Below are 22,974 nucleotides of genomic sequence, written 5' to 3'. Positions count from 1 at the left end.
GGTAATAAGCAATCCTTCAGCTGTTATGTCCATATCTGGTCCTTCAAAGATGGTTAGAAACAAAAATTGTATGTGTGATGGTTTATTTAAATACTTTAAACATTTCCTCTGACACTGCACTCCAGACCTCAAAGACAGGGTTTTGGTTTTGATGCTGTTAAAATTGGGTTTTTTTCATGACTGTCTTTTAAAGGTGTGATACTGTTATTTTTAGTTTTGCATTTTACATGTTCTCAGCCACTTTATATGTAAATGCACGTGCGCACACACCCACACCCCTTACATATCTAGGCATGATAAGGGATCCATTACAACCCAATACAGTACAGGATTGTGTTTCAAGTCTCAAGACTCATTCCAGGCTACAACTAAAGTCAACAGAAAGGTTTCTCATTCATTCCTTGGGAAAACTAGTGTTTGACTAGGATCTGAGTTCAAATCTCCATTCTCCTACAAAGCTCAATAGGTGAGTTAGGTCAAGCCACTGGTGCTAATTTAAACCTGCCCCTCTTTTGTGAATAGACAAATGGGAGTGGGGACCATATGCATCAAGATCCTTGGAGAAAAGCCATAATATAAACTACAAGTATAGTCAGCAGAATAGAGTGGGAGGCAGATTTCAGAAATTCCCCCTCTAAGAGAGCCAGTGTGGGGCAGTGGTTAAGAGCGGTGGACTCGTAATCTGGTGAACTGGGTTCGATTCCCTGCTCCTCCACATGCAGCTGCTGGGTGATCTTCGGCTAGTCACACTTCTCTGAAGTCTCTCAGCCCCACTCACCTCACAGAGTGTTTGTTGTGGGGGAGGAAGGGAAAGGAGAATGTTAGCCACTTTGAGACTCCTTCGGGTAATGATAAAGCAGGATATCAAATCCAAACTCTTCTTCTTCTCTCCTAAATCTGCTCTAGAGGATTGGGGAGGGACTTCTAGAGAAGATCTGTGGAGGGTTGAGTTCTGGAGGTGGGGAAGGGGGATTGTCAAAAACTGATTTCCCTCACTTTCTGTCAGTGGACAGTCACCACTGGCTACTACCTTCTATAAATACATAAATGGAATAAATAACGTATTTGGCAAGTGGAAGTTATTGGCAAAAAACTCATGAAATGCAAAGCTTACAAGGGTGGTGAGACAACTCTTACCTGGATATCTGATGACCAGCATACAGCAACAGTGCAGTTAGAAAATACAGGTAGAGTTGAACCAGGTGTTGTCTGGGTAAGGTTAGGAGCACAACACTTAAGATGTAACCTGGAGAAGAAATAGAAATAATTTCACAGTTAAGTCCATGGACTTCTAAAGAATGATATTATTCATTTCTTTTAAAAGTGAATTTAAAGGTACCACTTTCTGCATTTTTAAAAAACAAAAAGGCAGGTGTTATGGCTAGAGCCATAGCAAATCAAGAAAAAGACATTTAATCTTAGAGAGGTCAACTGATCCACAAAACGTCAGCTATGAAGCCCACCTAGGTAATATAGTTGTCACATAGGGCAGAATCTCACTGGTTTTTCTGGTCCTGTTGCTCCAGTGAAGGTACCTATTAGCAGAATAGGAGGGGGGGCTATTTTTTCAAAATCCCCCACCTCCTGCATCCCCCAGAACAGGCACCCTCATTCTGTTCTGGAGGTTTGGGAGGCTGTCCAGAACAGATTTTCAGGAGGCACGGTGCAAGGGAGAGAGAGAGAATTGACAAAAGCCCTTCAACTTCATGAAATCCAATCACAGAATCTCTCCCATGCAGTTTGGCCCAACAAAACCAAGCAAAATAATTGCAAGCTGAACATAAGCCAGCACTGCGAAGCAGCTTATAAAAAAGAACATAATGCAGTCTTGGGCTGAATTAACAGAGGCAGATCGAAACAGTTCCACTCTATTCTCTGTTTGTCGGAGTGCATCTGGAATAATGCACACAGTTCTGGGCAACACATTTAAGAACGTTAACAAACTGGAGCATGTCTAGAGGAGAGCAATTAGGATTGTGGTAGTGGAGAGGGTCTGGAAACCAAACCCTATGAGGAACAGCTGAAGGAGATGCTTATATTGAACGTGGAGGAGGAGGAGAAGGGGAGACATAAAAGCATTCCCTTCAAATATCTAGAGTGCTGCCATGCAGAAGATGAAACAGGTTTCTTTTCTGCTCTAGAGGGCATAAAAGAACCAATGGGTTGAAATTGTGGTGAAGCAGATTTCAGATACAATTGTGAGCAGAAACCTCCTAACAGTAAGCTGCCTTGGGAGGTGGTGGACTTCTTTAAGTGTTTTTAAGCAAAGGCTGGACTCTTCTGTCAATGATGCTGTAAGCTGCATTGCAGAACCCTAATGGAAAACAGGGCTGGTTTTGATTACTTCCAAAGTACTTTGCAATGCTATGATTCTAATGGTTAGGGAGGTAAGAATGTTCCTTTGCAATTTATCATACAGTCCCTCACTACTACTCTCAAACAACAGTAAACTCATTGAGGAGACAGCTGATGGTGCACCCTTAAGAATACTTTATCATGGAAAGCAACCAAGGAATCAATACTTCAATTCAGGCTCTGAACGTTTGCTTATTCTATCAGTTGGGGCTCTGAACACTTGCTTATTCTGAGTAACAGCAGCAGAAGTGGTCTATTCACTCACTAAGCAAATGACATTCTTCATTTGTCGTAATAAAAGGAGGTGATCGACATAACTTTGCTGTCAGTCAAAATGTTCAGGAAAAATAAGTCAGAAATCAACGCTGAAATAGGGAAAGACGTTTCAGTCTTTTAGATATAGACTAAGATTTTCCTTTAACAAAAGAAAAGGAATCACCAATGAAGTACCAGTTTCTCAATGTTTTGGTTTTCTGAAGACCTGTGTTTTACATGGCTCCCTATCACATTGGGCATGATCCTGATTCCCCACCCAACACTGAATGTGTGGGGGTCACATGCAGCTGCTGTGTGAGAAAGGCTTTCACAGCAGTTCACATATTAAGCCGCAAGCAGTGTTGTACTTTTCTGAAAAATTTTAATCGAGGAAACTTTTAGAAAAAATTGCCTTGGAGAATATTCATTTTGCATCAAATATTTTCCGAAATCCTAGAGCCTGAACCCATTCAGAATGCTTATTTTACTCTCTCAGTCTGTCTCTTTCTCTCTTTTAGTAAGGAAAGCTTTTTTAAAAAAGTATTTGCAGTTGGTATTCATTCACATTGCTACCAAGGAACTAATGAAATGGAAAATTTTCTGGTGGGGGAAAAAAGCTACAGGAAGTTTTCCCATTTTGGAAAATTTTCCACATAATGTTTTCCATCCCACATCACCGGCTGCAAGTAAGACAATGCCATGAGCAAGAGCTCTCTAGAAAAGGCAGCCCCAACAGCACAAACCTTAAAATGCTGGAACTGATAGGCAAAAATAGAAGAGTCAAGGTCACTGCAGCTACAATACTGCTGCTTATGAGCTTACCAATATCTCAGCATTCACTCTGATTTTATGATTGCGGTAACCACTAAAAAAAAAAGCACCTTGCAGATTTCCATTTTTTTCCTGCAAAAGCCTCATCTCTGGCCAATGTGCATTTTCATAATCAGCAACTTTGGCATCCTAAAATGATCAATGCAGTATGTGGGACATCCTGTAAACAACTGAGAATTTTACATCCCAGTGGCTAAACATTCAGATAGAATGGGCTGGTACTCTCTGTGGAAAGACGGGGATTCTGAGAGAAACTGGAATATGCACCTATATTCCAATCCCCATCCTCACTAATGTAAATGTTCACTAGCATCTCCAGGTTTCTAATCCAACAGCTGCTTAGCAAATCAAGGCCCTGGTGATCAATTAAAGTGTGGGATCACTGAAATGTCTGTAAAATGCTTCTCTCACATAATCATTGCCATTAGATCAGCTGAAGGTTGATATACACACTTTAAATGCAGGCACACAAACACAAGCCAGCATGTTAGTAGCACAACACACTGTGCAAGTTTCCAACTTTAAGGTAGTACTATTCCAGAAATGGCCAAATCACAGGCCTAAGCAGGGTTGAGGAACCTGTGACCCTCTGAAGACCACAAGATTGGTAGCAGGTTCAAAGGCACGGAAATAATAAGTAGTAAAGTACTAGTTATAGATCCAGGGCAACCACCAAGCACATGAGCTTTAGCACATCTCTCTGCACCAGTAACATATGAAGGAGGATACTATCCTTGAGAAAAATGCATGGACTCCATATAGGGGAATATGAAAGAGCTTGTTCATTGTTCCATACAGGTACATAACTTTGCATATCACACCAACGTGCAAAATCACTTGCACCTTGTCAGTAGCATTTCTCCCAGTGTTAAAAGCCACTTGAAGTTAGCAGCAGCAACAAGGTGAACATAGTTCTTATCAGGCTCGGTCTGCAGTTTCAAGTGAAAGTGTTTATCTTCAGTAAACGGTGTCCACTGTTGGCCTTATACAGCCCCTTATCCATGCAGCTACGGCCAGGAATCAGTATCTATTCTGGAGGACAAATGCAGGCATGAAAGACTAATGGCAACGCTATCATTAGTCTTGATCTAATGAGGAACTTGATTATGCAGCCTATCCAGGATCTGCTACAGGGAGTTCCCTGTGGGAAACTTGGTTTCACAGCCAATTCGGTAGCCTTGAAGCTACATTCTATCAGCTGCCAAGCAGTGACTTCAAACCTGCTTTCTCTGCAAGGATTGGGCACACGGTTGAGTTTGCCACAGGGAACTCAGTCATGCAGCTGATCCAGCTGCATCTCTGCATGTGTATGGTTTGGGGAAAACAGTTTCATGGGTCAAACTGGGACTGTGCTAGGCCAAATTTAGCCCATTGGCTGGAGGTTCCACATCCCAGCTCTAATTACTCAAACAGATGGGTCTTAACCACTGTACTGCACAGCTTTGGCTACAAAGAGAATATACTGGCTAAGCTATGCAGTACAGCGGTACCTTGGACGTCGAACGGAATTCCAAAACGAACCAAAGTGTGGCTTTCCAATTGGTTGCAGGAAGCACTTGCAGCCAATTGGAAGCTGCGGAAGTTGTGTCGGATGTTTGGGTTCCAAAGAACATTTGAAAACCGGAACAATCACTTCCAGTTGCCGATCGTTCGGGAACCAAAGTGTTGGACTCCCAAGGTGTTTGAAAACCAAGGTACGACTGTACAGCCATCTCTTTCAATTTCCTCCACAACAGCTGAAGCAAGAATGAAACAATGGTCCAGTTCACATGTTGCGTCCATTATGTCTCAATTGCGGCCACTACTAGATGACTAATATGTGTGAAAACTGGCTCAGAGAACACCACTATCCCCTTAGGCACTTCCCTTACAAAAGGACTTAAGTAAGTAGGTGATAGGCCCACCCTGTTAACTAATTGTGTCGTGAAAAACCCTCACTTAACATGCTCCACTCTGCTCTTTCTCCTGTGTCTGAATGATCCATGCATGCATTTCAGCAACCACTAAGGATGGAAGAGGGAATGGATGCAGACCGCACAGCAAGTACTGAATGCAAGAGGATAGCTTTAGCCCTCATGTGCCTTCTCACTGTATTAAGTAACTAATTTTCTGCAAGGAACTCAAGATAGCAATTGATCACCACACAAAAACTTCCCTCCCACTGCGTGATCACAAAGAGACACAAGGCAAGTCATAAGATTATGGGTTCACTTAAAAATAGCTACACTTCCAAAATAGAACATTTGAAAATTAGATCTGTCACTCAGGCACTAATGTCAGCCTGAGCATGAAGGCACACTATGAAGAGGTCTGTTATAAGTGCTTAACCAAAACTACAACCTGCTCTTTCCCCCTCTGCATTTCAGTGCCGGGATGTGATCATGGCCTCAAGTGTGCTCTTTGACTTTGTGCCATAGAAGTGAATGGCTGCTGAATGTGCCTGGGGATGCTATTAATGTGACAGCAAAAGCCTCTCTGGGGAAAGGCAGCATATCACAGCAGCCAGAGGACAGAGGTGAGAGAAGCAAAAATCAAATGAATGGTGGGAGAAAGATAGGTAGGGGACTCTGTTATTTATAAAGCAAGGCTTTCTCAGCCCACGCATTTCTGAAGCAGTGACAGATTTACACTAAGCATCAAAATTCTGCACTCACGTTAACAGGCAAATCCAATTTCCAACTATCTACTTTGGGGCAGGGCAGCTAGCATAACACTATGCAACCTGGATGTTCTTAAGAGAGGAGAGGAATAATATCCAACTGACTGCCTGTTACTTGATGGTATTTGACAGAAGTCAAGAAGTTAACCACTTTGCACTTCCACTGGCATCTGTTTCGTTTCTAAGGCCAATTCTAAGTGCTGGCTGTGACCTAGAAAGCCTTACATGGCCTGGGTGCCTCAGGACCTAAAGCAACAGTGGGGAACCTAGCCCATGGCCCTAATTAGCCCTGGCAGGCCTCTGGATTTGGCCTGCAAGGCCATGCTGAGCAATCCACACCCACCTCCCCGTCACTTGATGTCATATGATGTCAGGTGCAGAGATCCACTGTCAACAACAAAAAGAGATTCAACATATATATGATACCACCGGACAGCTTCAGACGGCAACGTATTTGTGAACATTTATTATTTTTTTTGCTAACACTGGAAACAAATATTTTGATAGTACTTTGCTTATAGTAGTAACCTTTTAAAAACCACTTCCCGGTTTGTAATGCAAACCTCATTTTGTCCTTGCATTTTAAAAAAAAAATGTTGCTTCACTGTATTCTCTTTTCCCATTCAGATTCTTCCCCCCAAGCCACTCAGGGTGGTATAAATGGTTCTTCCCCCATCCCCCAATTTAGTTCTCACAACAACTCTATGAGGTTGAAGCTGAGAAAAAGCGAGTAGCTCAAAATCACCCATCAAGTTTCACGAGAGATCGGGGATTTGAACTCAGGGCTCCCAAGTCCTAACACTTGTAAGCACCTGTAATGGTTCTAGGGGTTGCTTGTGCGTAAGCCGGTGCTTATCTCCCCGGCTGGGTGCAAACACCTGGCTGGGTTGCCAAAGTGAACCTTTTCTGTCTGGACAGCCACTTACCTGTGGCTGACTCAATCGCTGGCAGAATCCGTCAGTGGGCGTTTCTTAAACTTCTTCCAGCAAAGAAGCTCTTTGACGCCTAGTCTCCTCCTACTCTCTCTGCGCGGAAGCCTTCTGCGCAAGGAGGGCATGGGCAACCGAGGACCCATACTCTCCCCGCTGGTCCCAGGCAAGGAGTCATGGGACCGCCTCGCCGCTTCCCCCATCTGCCCCCTTTCTCCACTTGTGCTACGCTGATTCTCTTCCCCAGAAGATGGGCTGCTTCTCCCGATCCCTGGACGCTCTCTGGAATCCCTCTGGCTTTTGCTCTCTCCCTCCGGCACTGATGGCAGTTCCCTGACAGCACCCTTTATCTATACAGTGCAAAATCAACTCGGCCTGCTCCCACAATAGCTAACAACTGTACTGTCTTACAATTAACTTAGATATAAACAGTCAGAAGTCAACTAACTATCCGTTTTGGTGCGGAGTGGGGTTTGGGCTGTTTTTCTTAAGTATATTTTCTCCATAGCTCTGCAAGGCGTACACCCAGCTTCCGCAAGTCAAAAAGACAGGTTGCAGGCTGTAATCTGTGGTGAAAATCAGTATGCTGCAGGCAGTAGACATGTACGCAGATCATTATCACCCCACCTGCAATCATAGGATTAAAACGGAACTACTACTAGTGCAAACAAAGCAACACTTTTATCGCATGTACTCTTAAGAGGGCAGAATGAGCAACTGGCAATAGCTGGACTTCCTTTATTTTCTGGGACAGGTTTCACAAGGAAGGATTGCCAAGCACAATGGAAGAAGTGTATGCCAACAATCCTCTGGAAAGCCCCAACGTGGTTCACCCAGAAACCCAATATGCAGCTCAGAAGCACCAATCTATAACGAACCTCATTCTCACAAATATGGCTAAGGCAGCAACATTATGAACTCTTTATTCATCTCTGTAGCTGTCAGAGGGGGCGCTTTCTCCCAAGTCCATAAAGCGTAACAATTTATCTGACCATTACATCTGGTTGTGTCACGCTGACTTTGGCATTCTTACTAGGAATAGCCAGTGGTTGCATTAGGCTGAAGAATCAGAGACCTCCCACACATCAGCCTTAGAAAATGCCAGAGGGATAAACTGTGTATAGCAGCTTAAAAGGAAAGTGCCTCTATTTCTTTACATAGATCTAAGATATGGTAGGTTCATTATCTGAAAGTACCATTGCTGGAGCTAAAAGCAGATCTGGGTCTGGTTAGCACCTGGATGGGCAATTGCTCAGTAACCCTGTGTACGGTCCTGAGCTCTACTGAGGAAAGGTAGGATTATCAGTGAATTAAAGGAACTTTCTTATTTTTCCTATCTAGCATCCTATCTAGCATCAGCTTAGCATCTGCACTACAAGCTATTTTATTATATCTACATAATTTTATTTGTAACATTATTTGTATGCCACTCTTGTCCGTGTACATCTTAGGCATATGAATGAAATGGGGGAGGGAGAGAGTACATATATAAAAGACATCATGTGGCAAAGATTATTATTTAAAAATCTAGACCACTTATGACAGTTTACAAACATCAATATGAATGACCATCCAACCAATGAAATCATTTATACTAAAATCAAATAGCAGCGACCACCCCTCTCTCAGTGAAATATTTCTCGAACTTATGAAACGTCCTTTCTTGCTGCTTAATATCCTCCAGGGGTGAGCAGTGCAGTCAACATGGTCTGAAATATCTGAATCTGAATCTCTGCTTGTTTTATACTAATAAAAACAAGGGCATGGTACTAGCATAAATGAAAGTATTTTCCCCTTTGATGTGTTGGGAAGTAAGGCAATGAATCTGACTTGATGGTACAGGACTTGATGGTACAGTGGGATTACAAGATACAGTGGACCCTCGGGTTACGTGCCGCTCTGGATACATAATCTTCGGGTTGTGAAAGCGGCAAACCCAGAAGTGTATTCTTCCGGGTTCCGCCACTCGCGCATGCGCAGAAGTGCTCTGTGTGCCTCTGGTTATGGATTTTTTGGGGGTGCACACGGACCCCCAAAATGAATTAAATTCATAACCAGAGGGTCCACTGTACCTTAAAAAGAGCTCAGTCAGTTAAAACATAATTATTTTAAAACAATAACAAACAACAACAACAGACCAAGTATATGTTGTTCAGCTCTTCCATCAAGCTAGATGGTGAACAAAACAAACATACCGTATTTTTTGCTCTATAAGACTCACTTTTTCCCTCCTAAAAAGTAAGGGGAAATGTGTGTGCGTCTTATGGAGCGGATGCAGGCTGTGCAGCTATCCCAGAAGCCAGAACAGCAAGAGGGATCGCTGCTTTTCCTGCGCAGTGATCCCTCTTGCTGTTCTGGCTTCTGGGATTCAGAAATTTTTTTTTCTTGTTTTCCTCCTCCAAAAACTAGGTGCTTCTTATGGTCTGGTGCATCTTATAGAGCGAAAAATACGGTAATTTACATTCTCTCTCACACACAATTACAATCATTGGTGGGGTGGGGGACAGTGGAGTACAGCTCAATGGTTCCAACCCCTCTTCTGTGTCCCCATCACCACTTTCCACACAGTGAAGGGGGAAGGTCTGTTCTCCATGTGCAGGCTCCTCTGCATGATTTAGAACCCTGCCACAGTCAGGGGAAGTGCCTGAGTAGGGCTAGTGTATTTCTGATACACAGGTACGAAGTGTGCCAGAGTTTACAAAATGCACAAGTGGCTCCATCAGTTGTCAAACGAACTATCCTATGGGACCACCTTGCCCAGCAACTGCACTCCTCAGATGGGGCATGAGAGTATCACACGCCCCAGAGGTGCATGTAGCTTACACTAGAAATCAAGCTTTAAGTGTTATGGCCCCAGCCCTCTGGAATCAATTATCCGCTTAAATGAGGCACCTAATGTCACAATGTTTTGGCGCCTACTGAAGACATTTTTACTCAAGAATGCTTTCCCCGAGGGGTGACCCATTCACTTATGGAATATTAATTGCATATGTGGAGATATGGGCAGCATTTGTATTGTACGTTTACAACACTGTTATACCACTTTAACTGTCCTATCTTCCCCCAAGGAATCCTGGGAACAGGCATTTGCTAAGGGTGCTAAGATTTGTTAGGAGACCTCCTATTTCCCTCACAGGACTGTAATTTTTAGAGTGGTTTGACCATCAGTCCTTCTTCCCAGGAAACCCTGGGAATTGGGAGGCAGCCATGACTGTGCTCTTGCACCTGGTCCAGAAGGTGCAGCCGGTGCAAAATGCAGCTCCCAGGAACATCCAGCTTAACACATATTATATTGGTGTTGAAAGATCTGCTCTGGCTACTGACCTAAATTCAAGGTTGTGTTGCTGACACAACTTGGGACCTATACAACTTGGGACCAGGATGCCTAGCAGACTGCCTCCCAGTACAGACCGAGTCAATATTTAATACCTTCTGAGGGCACCCTACTGATTTTTCACTTGCTGACAATATGGAAGCAGGCCTTCTGGTGCCAGCACCCACCCTCTGGAATGCCTTTCCTCAGGTAATTCAAGAGCCAGAGGAAGTAATGATTTTAAACGCCTCTTAGCAACTCAAACCTCTCTATTAAGACACTGACTATCATCAGATGCTTTGAATACACTGAGAGAGGTTTTGCTTCAGGCAGAATGCGGAACTAGCAGGGAATAAATGCTCTGGCCAGCCAATGCATACTCACCCACATAATGCATATTGAGAGCCAAGTACTTGTACTGGAAGAGGGGGTTGTTGTTGAGGCTACTTCTTTGGATCTGCTGGAAGAAGGAACTGACATCCCATCTGTATAAGACGTCCAAAAGCATGATGCTTGGGACCCGCAAGGCCACATTTAACATTGCTTCCAACTTCTCCTTGGCAGCCATTCTGTTCCTTATCAATGGATGGGTAGCAGACTGTAAAGAGCAAAAGACAGCAAGTTAGGCACACCAAAGGATCCACAGCATTAGAATTTATGAAGCTGTCTTGTACAGAGTGAGACCACTGGCTTACGTGCCTCGGTACTGTTCACGCTGACTAAGTAGATGGAAGTTTGATGGTAAACATTTTTCACAAAGGTGGGCTACAAATCATAAAAAAGCACCCCCAATTTCACCACAATGCATTAAGCTGCAATGTTTTCACCATTTTGTACTCACTCACATTTATTTTAGATTTGGGGGAAGCTTAACTTCAGATTCAAAATAAACCAGCTACCCTTTAAGTTTGGACTCTTTTTTACCATTTCAGTTGCTCCATATAAAGTCTTTAAAGCATGTTAAAAGGGTTGTTGAAGCAGGATATTTTCTACAGTTTCACATTTTAGTAATGTTTGTATGATTCATTGGAGCAGGATTGGACAAAAGACCTGACATAAAATAGGTGAAGTCTTCTAGGCCACTTTTAAAAACAGGGTTTGCTCCTTGTCAAACTTTTCCCCTATTTTAAACAACATTAAAGCCTTCCTTTTTCACACCACCCAAGGCTATGTTGGACGGCGATATGTATGATAAGCAAACACACACTGATCTGGTTGCACATAACAGTAAACCATGGTTTGTATATCAAAAACCAAATTAAACATGGCTTCTCGACCCCAGGGAATCTAATAAACCATGGATTATTTCTGCAAAGCTTGTTTTGTTTCCCAAATGCCTCATGCCTTTGTAGCTTTTTGAGCATCTGTGATTGTTGGCTAAACAAACCATGATTAGGGAAAGGTGCTCAATTTGCACATAGAGGCATGCCATTGGCCCATACACTAACTTATCATGGCTTCAGAACATTGTTTGACGGCAATAAACAAAGTATAGTTATGCTTCTGGGCAGCATTCGTACATCACACTAAGCCGTGGGTTGCTGAACTTTTTTGTCTCAAGGGCCACATGCAACATTGGCCAACATACACACCCCAGGGGCCACATTCTAGTGCTGGATGTAGCTATCACACACTATCACCATGTAGACTGACACACAACCAGCTACTGTACTAAGCCATGGTTTAAAAAAACCAACTATGGCTACAAATCTTAGTGATACTGAACACTGGCAGACACACACATGGAAAGCTGCTGAAGTGATGTCTGCTCATTGAGTCAATTTGAGCTCAGCTGTTATATGACTAAACAACACCCTTTTAATAACTGAACTCAGTCTGGGCATAAAGCCTCAAAACTTTGATCTGTGCTATATTCTATTTGAACTTTTAAAAATGCAAGTAATGCATCTGATATTTGATGGACTGACCAGAGGTGCTGTGTAGTCACCAAAGAGATGACAGTATGAACTGGGAGAACTGCATAAAGTGCCCTTCTGTCAATGTAGCTTTCAGCGCTCACAGTCACTTACTGTCAACAGATAGGCTCTGTTGTATGAGAAGGACACTGCATTACTGCTCAGTCGGGTGAAGGCTTTCAATTGAGATGTCGGTTAACCCAACACCTACAAACCTATAATTGCAGTTAAGTCTTTTTCAGCGCATAGTTTGCATAGCAGTAGGCTGACTGTACTTGTTTTTTTCCTATATAAACCACAGACACAGACAGCTAAATGTACCAATTATTCTTAACCAAAGAGAAGACAAAGTAGTAACCCATTAAACAAGGAGAAAGGTGGTAACGGGAGTTTTCAAAACAATGTGATATCAAGAGACGTCACAATATCAAGATGCTAAGCCAGGGGCAAGCTTATTTAAGTCATAGATGGTGTACTAAAAAACTATTATTATTGCAATTAATTTATTAACTGCATTCTAAAGCAGTGTCGCAAAGTGATCTACACATAAGATAATTAAAAACTAGTGTTCCCACAGTCCATTGACAGACTTTAAATTTACAAATCAAAAGTGCACCCTCAGGATCACTGAATATCTAAGGCAGGGATAGCCAACATGTTTTCCTTCAGATGTCGTTGAACTCCTATCATGCCCGAACATTTGCCTTGCTGCTTGAGGCCGACGGGCACTCTTTCCCAACAGCATCTACAAGGCACTATGTTTGATACCCCTGATCTCAAGGCTTAACTGGTCTGTGTTAAACTGCTTAAAACTTCCTTTGGAAATGTGATGAGGTATGAAAATTATTATAAAATAAATAAATATGTGATCCTAATCACACACAAAGGAAGTGACAGTGGATCAGACCAAGATCCAACTAGCTCAGTATTGTTTATGAATCTGAGGAACCAGTAGGTAGGAGGCGATCCACTGGTAGTTCATGGTCCCTTCTTTCCACCTACCCCTGCTATAGACCCTTTTGGATTGTGGTGTGGATTCTGTTAGCAAAGGACACTGTTGGCACAGTTCTATGTCCCACTTACTTTCTTGCAATCCCCTGTTTTCAGAGCACTGTTTTAAAAAACAAGTTCCACTTAGGTGTGGATGAGTGGACAGTTTGGAAATTATGTGCATGAATACAACAAATGAAGGCTAAACCAGCCATTGGGATTGAGTACTTACAAAAGGGAAGAACAAAATCTATGCACGGCATGGATGAGCAACAGGCAGGCGGATAAATTGAGAAGTGGAATGGTAATAGTCAGGCCTTATTGTACCAGCCCAAGTTACCATTTCAGTCATAAAAATAATCCAACTGAAAATATGGTTCAAATGAAAGAATAGAAGAGATGGGTGTGGAGAAAGAAGATAGCCTACTATCTAATAATACCCATTTATTAAGCCAGTAATTGCAGAATTTTCTCCATTACAACAACATTTCACATTTCTAAGATCAAGCCTGCAGATTGTTGCCTTTACCACAAAACAGAGCTAAACCAACTCTAACCCTGGATACATTTTAGTAAGGCATGAGAGAATTCTAGCACATCTAACAGATAAGGATTATGTTTTGACAACCTGATTAGCTTATAAAGGTGTCACGGGAATCAAGCAGAAAATAATACGATAGTGCCATAAAAACAGGATCTCTAACGATGTGTGTGAGTTGCTTTTCAAGGCTGAAAATCGGTATACATAAGCAGGACCAGGAATTTAGTACAACTGAGGACTAATGAAATCTGCAATAGTCTTGTAATAAAAACAAGTAACTCGGAAATAAACCTTCTTGCAAGAGAGAAATCCATATAAACCAGGCATGACTGGAAATCATCCATAAAAACTGCAATGTGAGTTACTATTGCCAGAATCAAAGCATTTGACAAGATTGATAGGCTGCTTGATAAGACAAAAACCTCTAAGCAGTTTGCATAAAATACTCACAGGGCAGGCTACCTGTACAACTCAGAGGCGGCTGCTCACCCACGAAAGGTGGGTAAGGAAAAGGTGGTGATTGCTATGAACACACTTATGTAGCAGGCAGGAGAATCGTAGAAGATTGGAGAGAAAGATGAAAGGCAGCAATTTAACACAACGAAACTGAATACATGATGTTATACAACAGCAACACTACTACAGTATCTTGGAACTGTGTGTCTGTGTGTAAAGCATGCAGCTCCTTTAAATGGATTGTGCAAGAAAGCACAGCTGATCTTGCCAACATTTCAACCCGTGTCCACTTCAGTTTTATAAGGCTCGTTAATATCTAGGTTTAGGAAAGGCTTTCCAAAAGAGTTTCACAGATCTGCTTCGGCCTCAGAATACCGTTAGGACGGTAGTCCCAGCCACCAAAACATTAATCCATAGCTAGATACACTGTCGTGCCAGTGGTCGGAGAAGAAGAATTGATGAGAAGATTCAGATATGACGTCCCTTCAGTTATGAACAACAGTCTATTGTACGGAGCTGCCTGCGATATATAGCTGCATATAGCAAACAAGCGAGAGCACACTCTGCTCGCTCTCAAGACGAGTGCTTTCAAGTATTCGCCTCTCCGGTTTAGTTCAGCAGCCTGGCACATCATGCAAACATACTTCAATAACATCTTGGTAATGTGCTCAGAAGGAAGAAGGGCTAATATTAAACACATTCAGTGCCATGTTTCTAGAAAAAGAGGTGCTGGAACCCACAAGGAAAGCCTGCCTCCCTTGTTCTCTTGTAATGAGGTGCCGGGACTGAGTTCCGGTGAGTTCCGGCTGTAAAAAAAGCCCTGAACATATTGTACTTTATCATTTAATACAACTGTCAATCTGGAAATTAAGCTAACACAGAAAGCAACGAGCAGTTATTCTTCCCTTAAGAAAAAATACCAGTGTATTATTAATATGTTTTAAACATATTTTTATAAAAAAATTAAGCCTACCCTGATTGAACTTCTCTCTTACACAGGCTTTTGTGAATTCACCAAAGAGAAACCTGGCAAAGCCATTTCTTGTTGATTCTATGTCAAGATTCTGTTCCAACCTGCAACACCAATTCTTGCAAAATTACTGTATTTTCCCATGTATAACACAACCCCGTGTTTAAGACAACCCCTATTTTGGGGGGCTCCAAATTAAGAAAATGGGGGGGGGGGAGATTGCCCAGAGTTGTTGAGCATTTTTGGGAGAGGGTTGCCCAGATTGCCAAAAATTGCTCAGCAGCCGCCAATCACCTGCCCAATTGCCACAGCAGCAGCCAATTAACAACAGGGATTGCCACAGCCACCAATCACCCAACCAATCGCCGCTGACAATCTCCTGCTCGCGGCTGCAACCGATCGCCCGTCCCGTCCCCCCACACTATCCATGTATAAGACGACCCCCAATTTTTAACATTATTTTATAACTAAAAAGTTGTCTTATACACAGAAAACTATGGTAATGTACAGTATCTCCCGGTTATAGTTGTTCAATAATTTCCTCCCACTTACAGGCTGTATTAATAGAGATAGTATTAGAAAAGCCACAACCATTCACTTTAACCAATAAAGTAAAATACTTCTGATTTACAAAACATGAGGAAGTTAAAGCTGCTCATTGCCCTCAAAGTGCAGGAGGAGCATTTGATGAAACAGGCAAGGTCTTTGGAGTTTACGATTACGCAAAGGGAACAAGGGGAGCCAATGCCTTGCGATTCCTGTTCTTCCTAATTGCGGTCTTGTGAGAAAAAGCCCTTTTGCATCTCCCACAGCAGGGAGAAGATACCAGCCAAACATTGTCAAAGAACAGCCAAGGCAAGACAAAGAGAGAGAGAGAGAGAGAGAGAGAGAGAGATATTAAAGTCTCTTTTCTTTTTTGTTAAAAAAAAGTTTGTGCTTTACAGGCCTGATATTATGCTAATTGAAATGCTTATGGGAACACATAACACTGTGAAATGAAAATAATTTTTATTTTTAAAATAGTAATTACTGTAGTTTTCAGCAAGAATAGGCAAAGTTTTTTTTTAATTCACTGCCAAGTTCTTCTCTTCATTGTGAAATATTTAGGGATCAGCCTACGGTTGCCATTTGTTTTTCTCAAATAAAAAAATGTAAAACTAAAATAAGGTGACTGTAGCTGGTTTTTTTTAAAAAAGCAAGTTTTTAAAAGGCAATCATGCTAAGTAGCAGCGGACTAGTTCAATTATTACCATCATCCTCAGGTCATGATGGCGTATTTCGCAATGTCTGGCCATAGTTAAGTAACTACCGTATTTTTCCGTGTATAAGACTATGTTTTTTTCTTTAAAAATTATGCTTAAAAGTGGGGGTCGTCATGGATAGTGTATAGTGCAAATTTCTTAAATTTGAGTCCCCCCAAATAGCGGGCATCGTATACATGGGGGTGTCTTCTCCACGGAAAAATATGGTATGTTTCTAATGGACCGGTGAGGTAACCCTACAGATGAACACAACATTGGTTTATATTAAGATGTGTGGTGTGGGGCAGGAGTGGGCAGAAGGTAGACCAGGATCTACTGCTGGCTCTCTGAGTGATTTGCCACTTAGCAGGCCAGCTGGAGCACTGGCAGTGCCCACCTGGCACTCTTGCTAGGGTACCAATCTCCCCACTGCCTCTCCCCCCCGGTGAGCAGCAGTGATGCCTCTTTCCGGAGGCCAGGTGTACGGCAGTGACCCTCCCCATCAGCTGCTCCTGGGTCTTGGGCTAAGGTCTTCTCCACAACTTCATAGCTGGCCCTTTTCACTGGAGATGCCACAAACTGAACCTGTTGCCTGCACACTCACAAAGACAAGGACTCCTCCTGGCCATGGGAAAGCAAAGAAGAAGAAGAAGAAGAAGAAGAAGAAGAGGAGGAGTTTGGATTTGATATCCCGCTTTATCACTACCCGAAGGAGTCTCAAAGTGGCTAACATTCTGCTTTCCCTCCCCCCCCACAACAAACACTCTGTGAGGTGAGTGGGGCTGAGAGACTTCAGAGAAGTGTGAGTAGCCCAAGGTCACCCAGCAGCTGCATGTGGAGGAGCGGGGAAGCAAACCCGGTTCCCCAGATTACGAGACTACCGCTCTTAACCACTATACCACACTGGCAAAAAAGCAGTTTTGACTATTGTGGGGTTTATACAAAATGGTATCAACAATAGGAACGCTTCTTTCTGTATGCAGTGCACCCTGGAAAATAATCATACTGTTAAACCTCAGGTGGAAAGTAAGTATTGTGTGCACCAACACTGTAGTTAAGGGCTTGTCAGAATTTCCACTGGAACCCACCCTGTAGTTCATCGCAGTACCTGAGCAATTTCCAAATGATATCAAAGTGGGATTGTTAAGGGTTCACACAGAAAGGCATGGCAAGCAAGCTATGCGTTTTGAAAGATATCGACTATTTTGTGTGTGAAGCTGTGGAAAACACAATCTCCAAAAGTATTCCACCGCCCGAGTTAATATAAATTAAGTTCTTAGCTACAGCAGCCAAGATTCTATCTACAGAAGGGTGCTCTTCTCAGCTTCGTTGGCAAATGGATTAAAAGCATGCAGACAATCGCAATGAAAACAGCATGGCACCACCATGAATAAGGATGGTTCAATTTTCAATGCAAGTTTATTGTTCTAGCCAAAGGCCATGGCAAACCCACAGAAAGAGTGGCAATAAAACAATACAGATCATACATCGAGAATATGAGCCAACATCCATGATGTAAGAGAGGTTATCGGAGACACCAAGAAATTCAAATCCAATTTGATTTCAAATGTATAACCTTTGAATCACTGTAACAATTTATAGTGATTTTATCCAACACTTTTTTCCTTTTTTTGCAACCAGTGCATGGAGGGTCACTCTGTGTGTTATGAAGCTATTATTGTCACTCAAAAGAAACCAAACCATTTCTGCCGGGTTCTACCGACTGAGCTACCCTTAATGTTTTTACTTTACAATCAGTCTGATCATTTTTGAAGGAGATACCAGGCATATACAGGTGAAACTCGGAAAATTAGAATATCGTGGAAAAGTTCATTTATTTCAGTAATTCAACTTAAAAGGTGAAACTAATATATGAGATAGACTCATGACATGCATAGTGAGATATGTCAAGCCTTTATTTGTTATACTTGTGATGATCATGGCGTACAGCTGATGAAAACCCCAAATTAACAATCTCAGAAAATTAGAATATTAAATGAAATCAGCAAAACAAGGACTGCAAATAGAGCAATATTGGACTTCTGAGAAGTAGAAGCATGCATATGTACTCAGTACTTGGTTTGGGCCCCTTTTGCATCAATTACTGCCTCAATGCGGCGTGGCATGGATGCTATCAGCCTGTGGCACTGCTGAGGTGTTATGGAAGACCAGGAAGCTTCAAAAGCAGCCTTCAGCTCTTCTGCATTGCTCGATCTCATGTCTCTCATCTTTCTCTTGGCAATGCCCCATAGATTCTCTATGGGGTTCAGGTCAGGCGAGTTTGCTGGCCAATCAAGCACAGTAATTCCATGGGCATTGAACCAGGTTTTGGTACTTTTGGCAGTGTGGGCAGGTGCCAAAGTCCTGCTGGAAAATGAAGTCAGCATCCCCATAAAGCTCATCTGCGGAAGGAAGCATGAAGTGCTCCAAAATCTCCTGGTAGACGGCTGCGTTGACCCTGGACTTAATGAAGCACAGTGGACCAACACCAGCTGATGACATGGTTCCCCAAATCTCTTTTCTGATGAGAGCAGTTTTTGCATCTCATTTGGAAACCAACGACCCAGAGTCTGGAGGAAGAATGGGGAGGCACACAATGCCAGATGCTTGAAGTCCAGTGTGAAGTTTCCAAGGTCTGTGTTGATTTGGGGAGCCATTTGGCCCCAGTATTAGAAACTGAGATATAAAAGCTAATCGCCAAATGGCACCTTAAACCTAGGTTACGGTTGCCAGAACAGAATGTCTAGGCACTTTTTTGCTTCTTTCAGTGGAATTTTTAATTATTATTAATTTCAATTCTTTACCACTTTATATTTAAAGGAAAATTCTCAAAGTGGCTTACAACACATTAAAACATCAAATAAAACAAATTCAAGCTTCAAGGAAAATAGTTCATATCCTTCTCTAAATGACATTTTGCTTTCCCATATTTATTTACCTACTTAATTTACCATATTTTTCCGTCTATAAGACGGGGCATCAGAATTTAGAAAATAGGGGGGATTGAGGTTTGGGGGAGGATTATTTGGGGGGAATGCCGAAAATCGCTCACCAGCCAGAACACAGCACACAACCGCTCGCACCGCAGCTGCCTGATTGCCGCCATTAGCCCTCCTGCTTGCGGCTCGCGTCGCAGAAACCACTTATCAGCTCCCTGATTGCCGCCAGCAACCGGCAATCACGCTCCCGCTTCCTGCGACAAGGGCAGCTGTCTATTGGCTGCCGCAACGGCAAGCAGGAGGGCTAAAGGCGGTGATCAGGCAGCTGCGATGCGAGCGTTTGTGTGCTGCATTCTGGCAGGTGAGCGATTTTCGGCACACACCCCCCCACACACAATCAAGCAGCCAATCGCTGCTTACAATCCGGGCTTGTGCCAAAAAACAATTCGCACGTCCCCCTCAGCACTACCCATATATAAGACGAGCCTTAATTTTGAGCCTCATTTTTGGGTAAAAAAAGCTTGTCTTATACATGGAAAAATACAGTATATAGCTGTCCCATAGCAGAAGTACTCTGAGAAAACAGTGTGGTATAAGACTAGAGTATCAGACTAGGACCTGGGGGATCAGGGTTCAAATCCCCACTCAGTCCTGAAGCTCACTGGGTGACCTTGGCCAGCCTCTGAACCTACCTCACAGGGTTGTTGCAGGGATTAACTAAGGAGGGGGTGAACAATGGACTCCCTGGAGAAAAAGGCAGGATAGAAACGCAATAAATAAGCTCTTTTGCTTACATTGATACTGAAAATAAAGATTCCAAATTCAGTTTTGATTTGTACGGACAAAAGTTAATTATTTTTAACTCCAAAATCTGCTATCAAAACTTCCTCTGCCAAATCAAGGTAATCAAGTCTCCACTTCCTCGGCCCTTTTAAAATTTCTTAATTTAGCTGGCTCACTAAAAGAGTTACAACCCTGTAAAAAGGGGGTGGGTGGGTTAAGTGTGTGCAACCAAGTCCCTTGCAAACATATTGTATCAAATTGCTGTAACATACAGATAAAATCCTAATCTACCTTTTTATTATCCCAACACGCCAGGTTGCAAAGATTGCTAAGCCTTTTCTAGATGTTTTCTAGTCAGTTATGGTATCTTAGAAAAGAGCTAAAGGTATCATAATTTGCTATTCTATAGTTACCCCTACGCCTGGGCTTACCTTGAGCATTTGCTAATAGATAATCCCTTTGATTTCTGCAAAACAGACTGCTAGCAGGGTAGGAGTTTAGAGCTTCAAACCTGGAAATATTTATTCCAACATCTACATTCAAGCCAATATTATGAAGTTTCCCGCCTTGTCTATATCTATATATAATTAGGATAGGGTGACAAAGGCGGGAATCTTATGGCTTGAGAACTTCTGGCACCTTCCTCTCAAATTGTCTTTTCCAGACTGCAATTCCCTTTCTCTAGTACAGGGAATGAATATCTAACTTGCCATTAGAATGGGTGGGTGGCAAGGGCTTCCTTGGACAACTTTTTAATTCAAGTTTTCTGTCAGCAAACATATGAATTAGAGACCAAACTTTATCCCACACATCTCGATCCTGAAAGATTAATGTGATACTGCCTACCTGGTTACAGTTAGACAGGTATTCACAATTGACAGGCCCGAGGCAGAGGGTACTTGCTCAGGCTCAGTCATGACCCATCCAGCCTCAGAAGATTTGTGGAGTTTCCTAGGGGCTCCAGAGAATGGGGGAAAGGCTCCCCCCACTCACAGCTCTTTCTTCACCCTGTCCTCTCTTCCTCCTCCAGCTGCTTTTCCATGCCTGCTTGAATTTCAGTTCAGATTCTGTTTTCATTATTCTGCTGGATTTCTTCACTGACCAGTTATGAACATCTGTGGAACATCTGGGGGCCTCTTTCTAGAAGAATCACCACTGGAAATATGACTTTCCCACTCATTCACTACCTTTCCAAGTGTGCTTATTAATCCATCACCCGCTGCCTTTTCCTCCTGTCTGTGCTTAAGACCTATCCGCATCTTGATGTACCTCCAAACTATCACCAACTTCAGTTTCTTGTCTGGTAGGTCTCAACTGTGTCAGAATTCCTGCCTCCACTAACCCAACTAGTGCACCAATTATGGCATTCAAACCTTTCCCAGTGCATCAATTCTGCTCAATATTCCCTCTACTGTTTGTTTTATCAAGAGACATTGGTCACATCAAAGTTCCCACAGCGCAGCTGTTTTAAAGCAGGCATTATGTGGAAACTCAATGGAACCTTGGCCAGTAATCTTGCCACTGCATTTTGGACATTTTTGAGCTGTCTTCAAGGCCAGCCCCATCTAGAACATATTAAATAATGATATCTGGACATTTCCAGAGAATGGAGAACAGCAGCCGTGTCATTTCTGTCCAAAAGGGGCCGCAACTGGCATTCACAGCCACCAAGGATGAGCCTTCAGTGTTGAATCTAGCAGCACCCCCAGGCCGCAGACCTCTTCCTTCAAGGGGAGTACAATCACAACCAGGACAGGAGGTTCCTACCTCCTGGACATGAGAACTTGGCCCCCCTAAAATCTCTGTCCTTTCAGGATTCAACTTCAGTTTGCAGGGCCAAATCCAGCCTATCACCGCCTCCAAGCATCATTACAACACCTCAATAGCCTCTCCGGATTCAGATGGAACAGAGATGCAGAGCTGGATGTCACCGGCATATTGATTGCACTTCTCACCAAATCTGACGACAGCTCCCATAGGCTTCATATAGTTAAATTGCATGAGGGACAAGCTGGAACCTCATCGGATGCCACAGGACAGCTCCCAGGGTGCTGAACAGCAGCTTCCCACCACAACTTTCTGGAAATGGCCCCGGAGGTATGAGCGGAACCACGGAAACACAGTGCCCTCAACCCTCATCTCCCTGAGACGATCCATGGTCAACAGTCTCAAAAGCTGTCAAGAGATTGAAGAGAACAAGCAGGGTCACACTCCTTCCATCTCTCCCATCAACCAGTGAGACTGAGATAGTTTCTGTGCCATGACCAGGCCTGAAGCCTAAGTAACCAGTTTCTGCAAGCATGCCTGAAGCTGGACCACCATCACCTTCTGGACCAGATGGGCCATTGGCCTGATTCAGCAGACTCATCTTATGTTCAATAAATAATGAAAAGCAACCTTGAAGTGGCTGGCAATCTAGAGAAGGCACTTTAGCAATCTGAAAGCTCCTGCTTTGACCATGCCTTGCCAAGTGAGTGAAAAAATGACAGGTCTCCAGGGACACTACTCTTGACACCTTCCTTCCAGTGAAAAGAAGGCAGCTCCATGAAAGGAGCTCTTAGGGCAGCTTCTCATGTGGTATTTGGAAGATGTCAGTGTGTTATCTCCATGCCTTAAAAGGAGTGAAAGTTCCACATGAGAAAGGCAACACTCAGGTCTGCATCCACAGACATTTAGATCTGTCCTTGCAGATGTCTCGCAAATACACCTTCTCAAAAGAGTTGGCCCACACTTAACTTTAGTGGGCTCTCTGGCACTTTTATACGATTTATCCTGCAAGCACAGGATAAATCAAAT

The 22,974-nt window shown here is 42.9% G+C and overlaps 2 protein-coding genes across 5 annotated transcripts in view; both read right to left on the bottom strand.

Moving 5' to 3' along the window:
- The window catches only part of LOC310758022 (ovomucoid-like), a 317,611-nt gene that overhangs the window by 222,822 nt on the left and 71,815 nt on the right, over positions 1-22,974 (bottom strand). The window lies entirely within an intron of this gene.
- Positions 1-22,974, bottom strand: part of RNF145 (ring finger protein 145) — a 66,309-nt gene that overhangs the window by 38,738 nt on the left and 4,597 nt on the right. For all 3 annotated transcript variants that reach the window (XM_083603847.1, XM_083603846.1, XM_083603848.1), the window contains exons 2-3: positions 10,727-10,940; positions 1,138-1,246 (exon numbers count right to left, since the gene is read on the bottom strand). In XM_083603847.1, coding sequence (XP_083459973.1) covers positions 1,138-1,246; positions 10,727-10,910 — 293 coding nt within the window. In that variant the 5' untranslated portion in view covers positions 10,911-10,940. The remainder of the gene's footprint in view (positions 1-1,137; positions 1,247-10,726; positions 10,941-22,974) is intronic.

This window comes from Podarcis filfolensis, assembly GCF_964270895.1.
Source record: "Podarcis filfolensis genome assembly, chromosome: 2".
NCBI classification, from domain to species: Eukaryota; Metazoa; Chordata; class Lepidosauria; order Squamata; family Lacertidae; genus Podarcis; species Podarcis filfolensis.
Note: the sequence above shows the minus strand (reverse complement) of the source record. Positions and strands in the feature narration are given on the sequence as shown.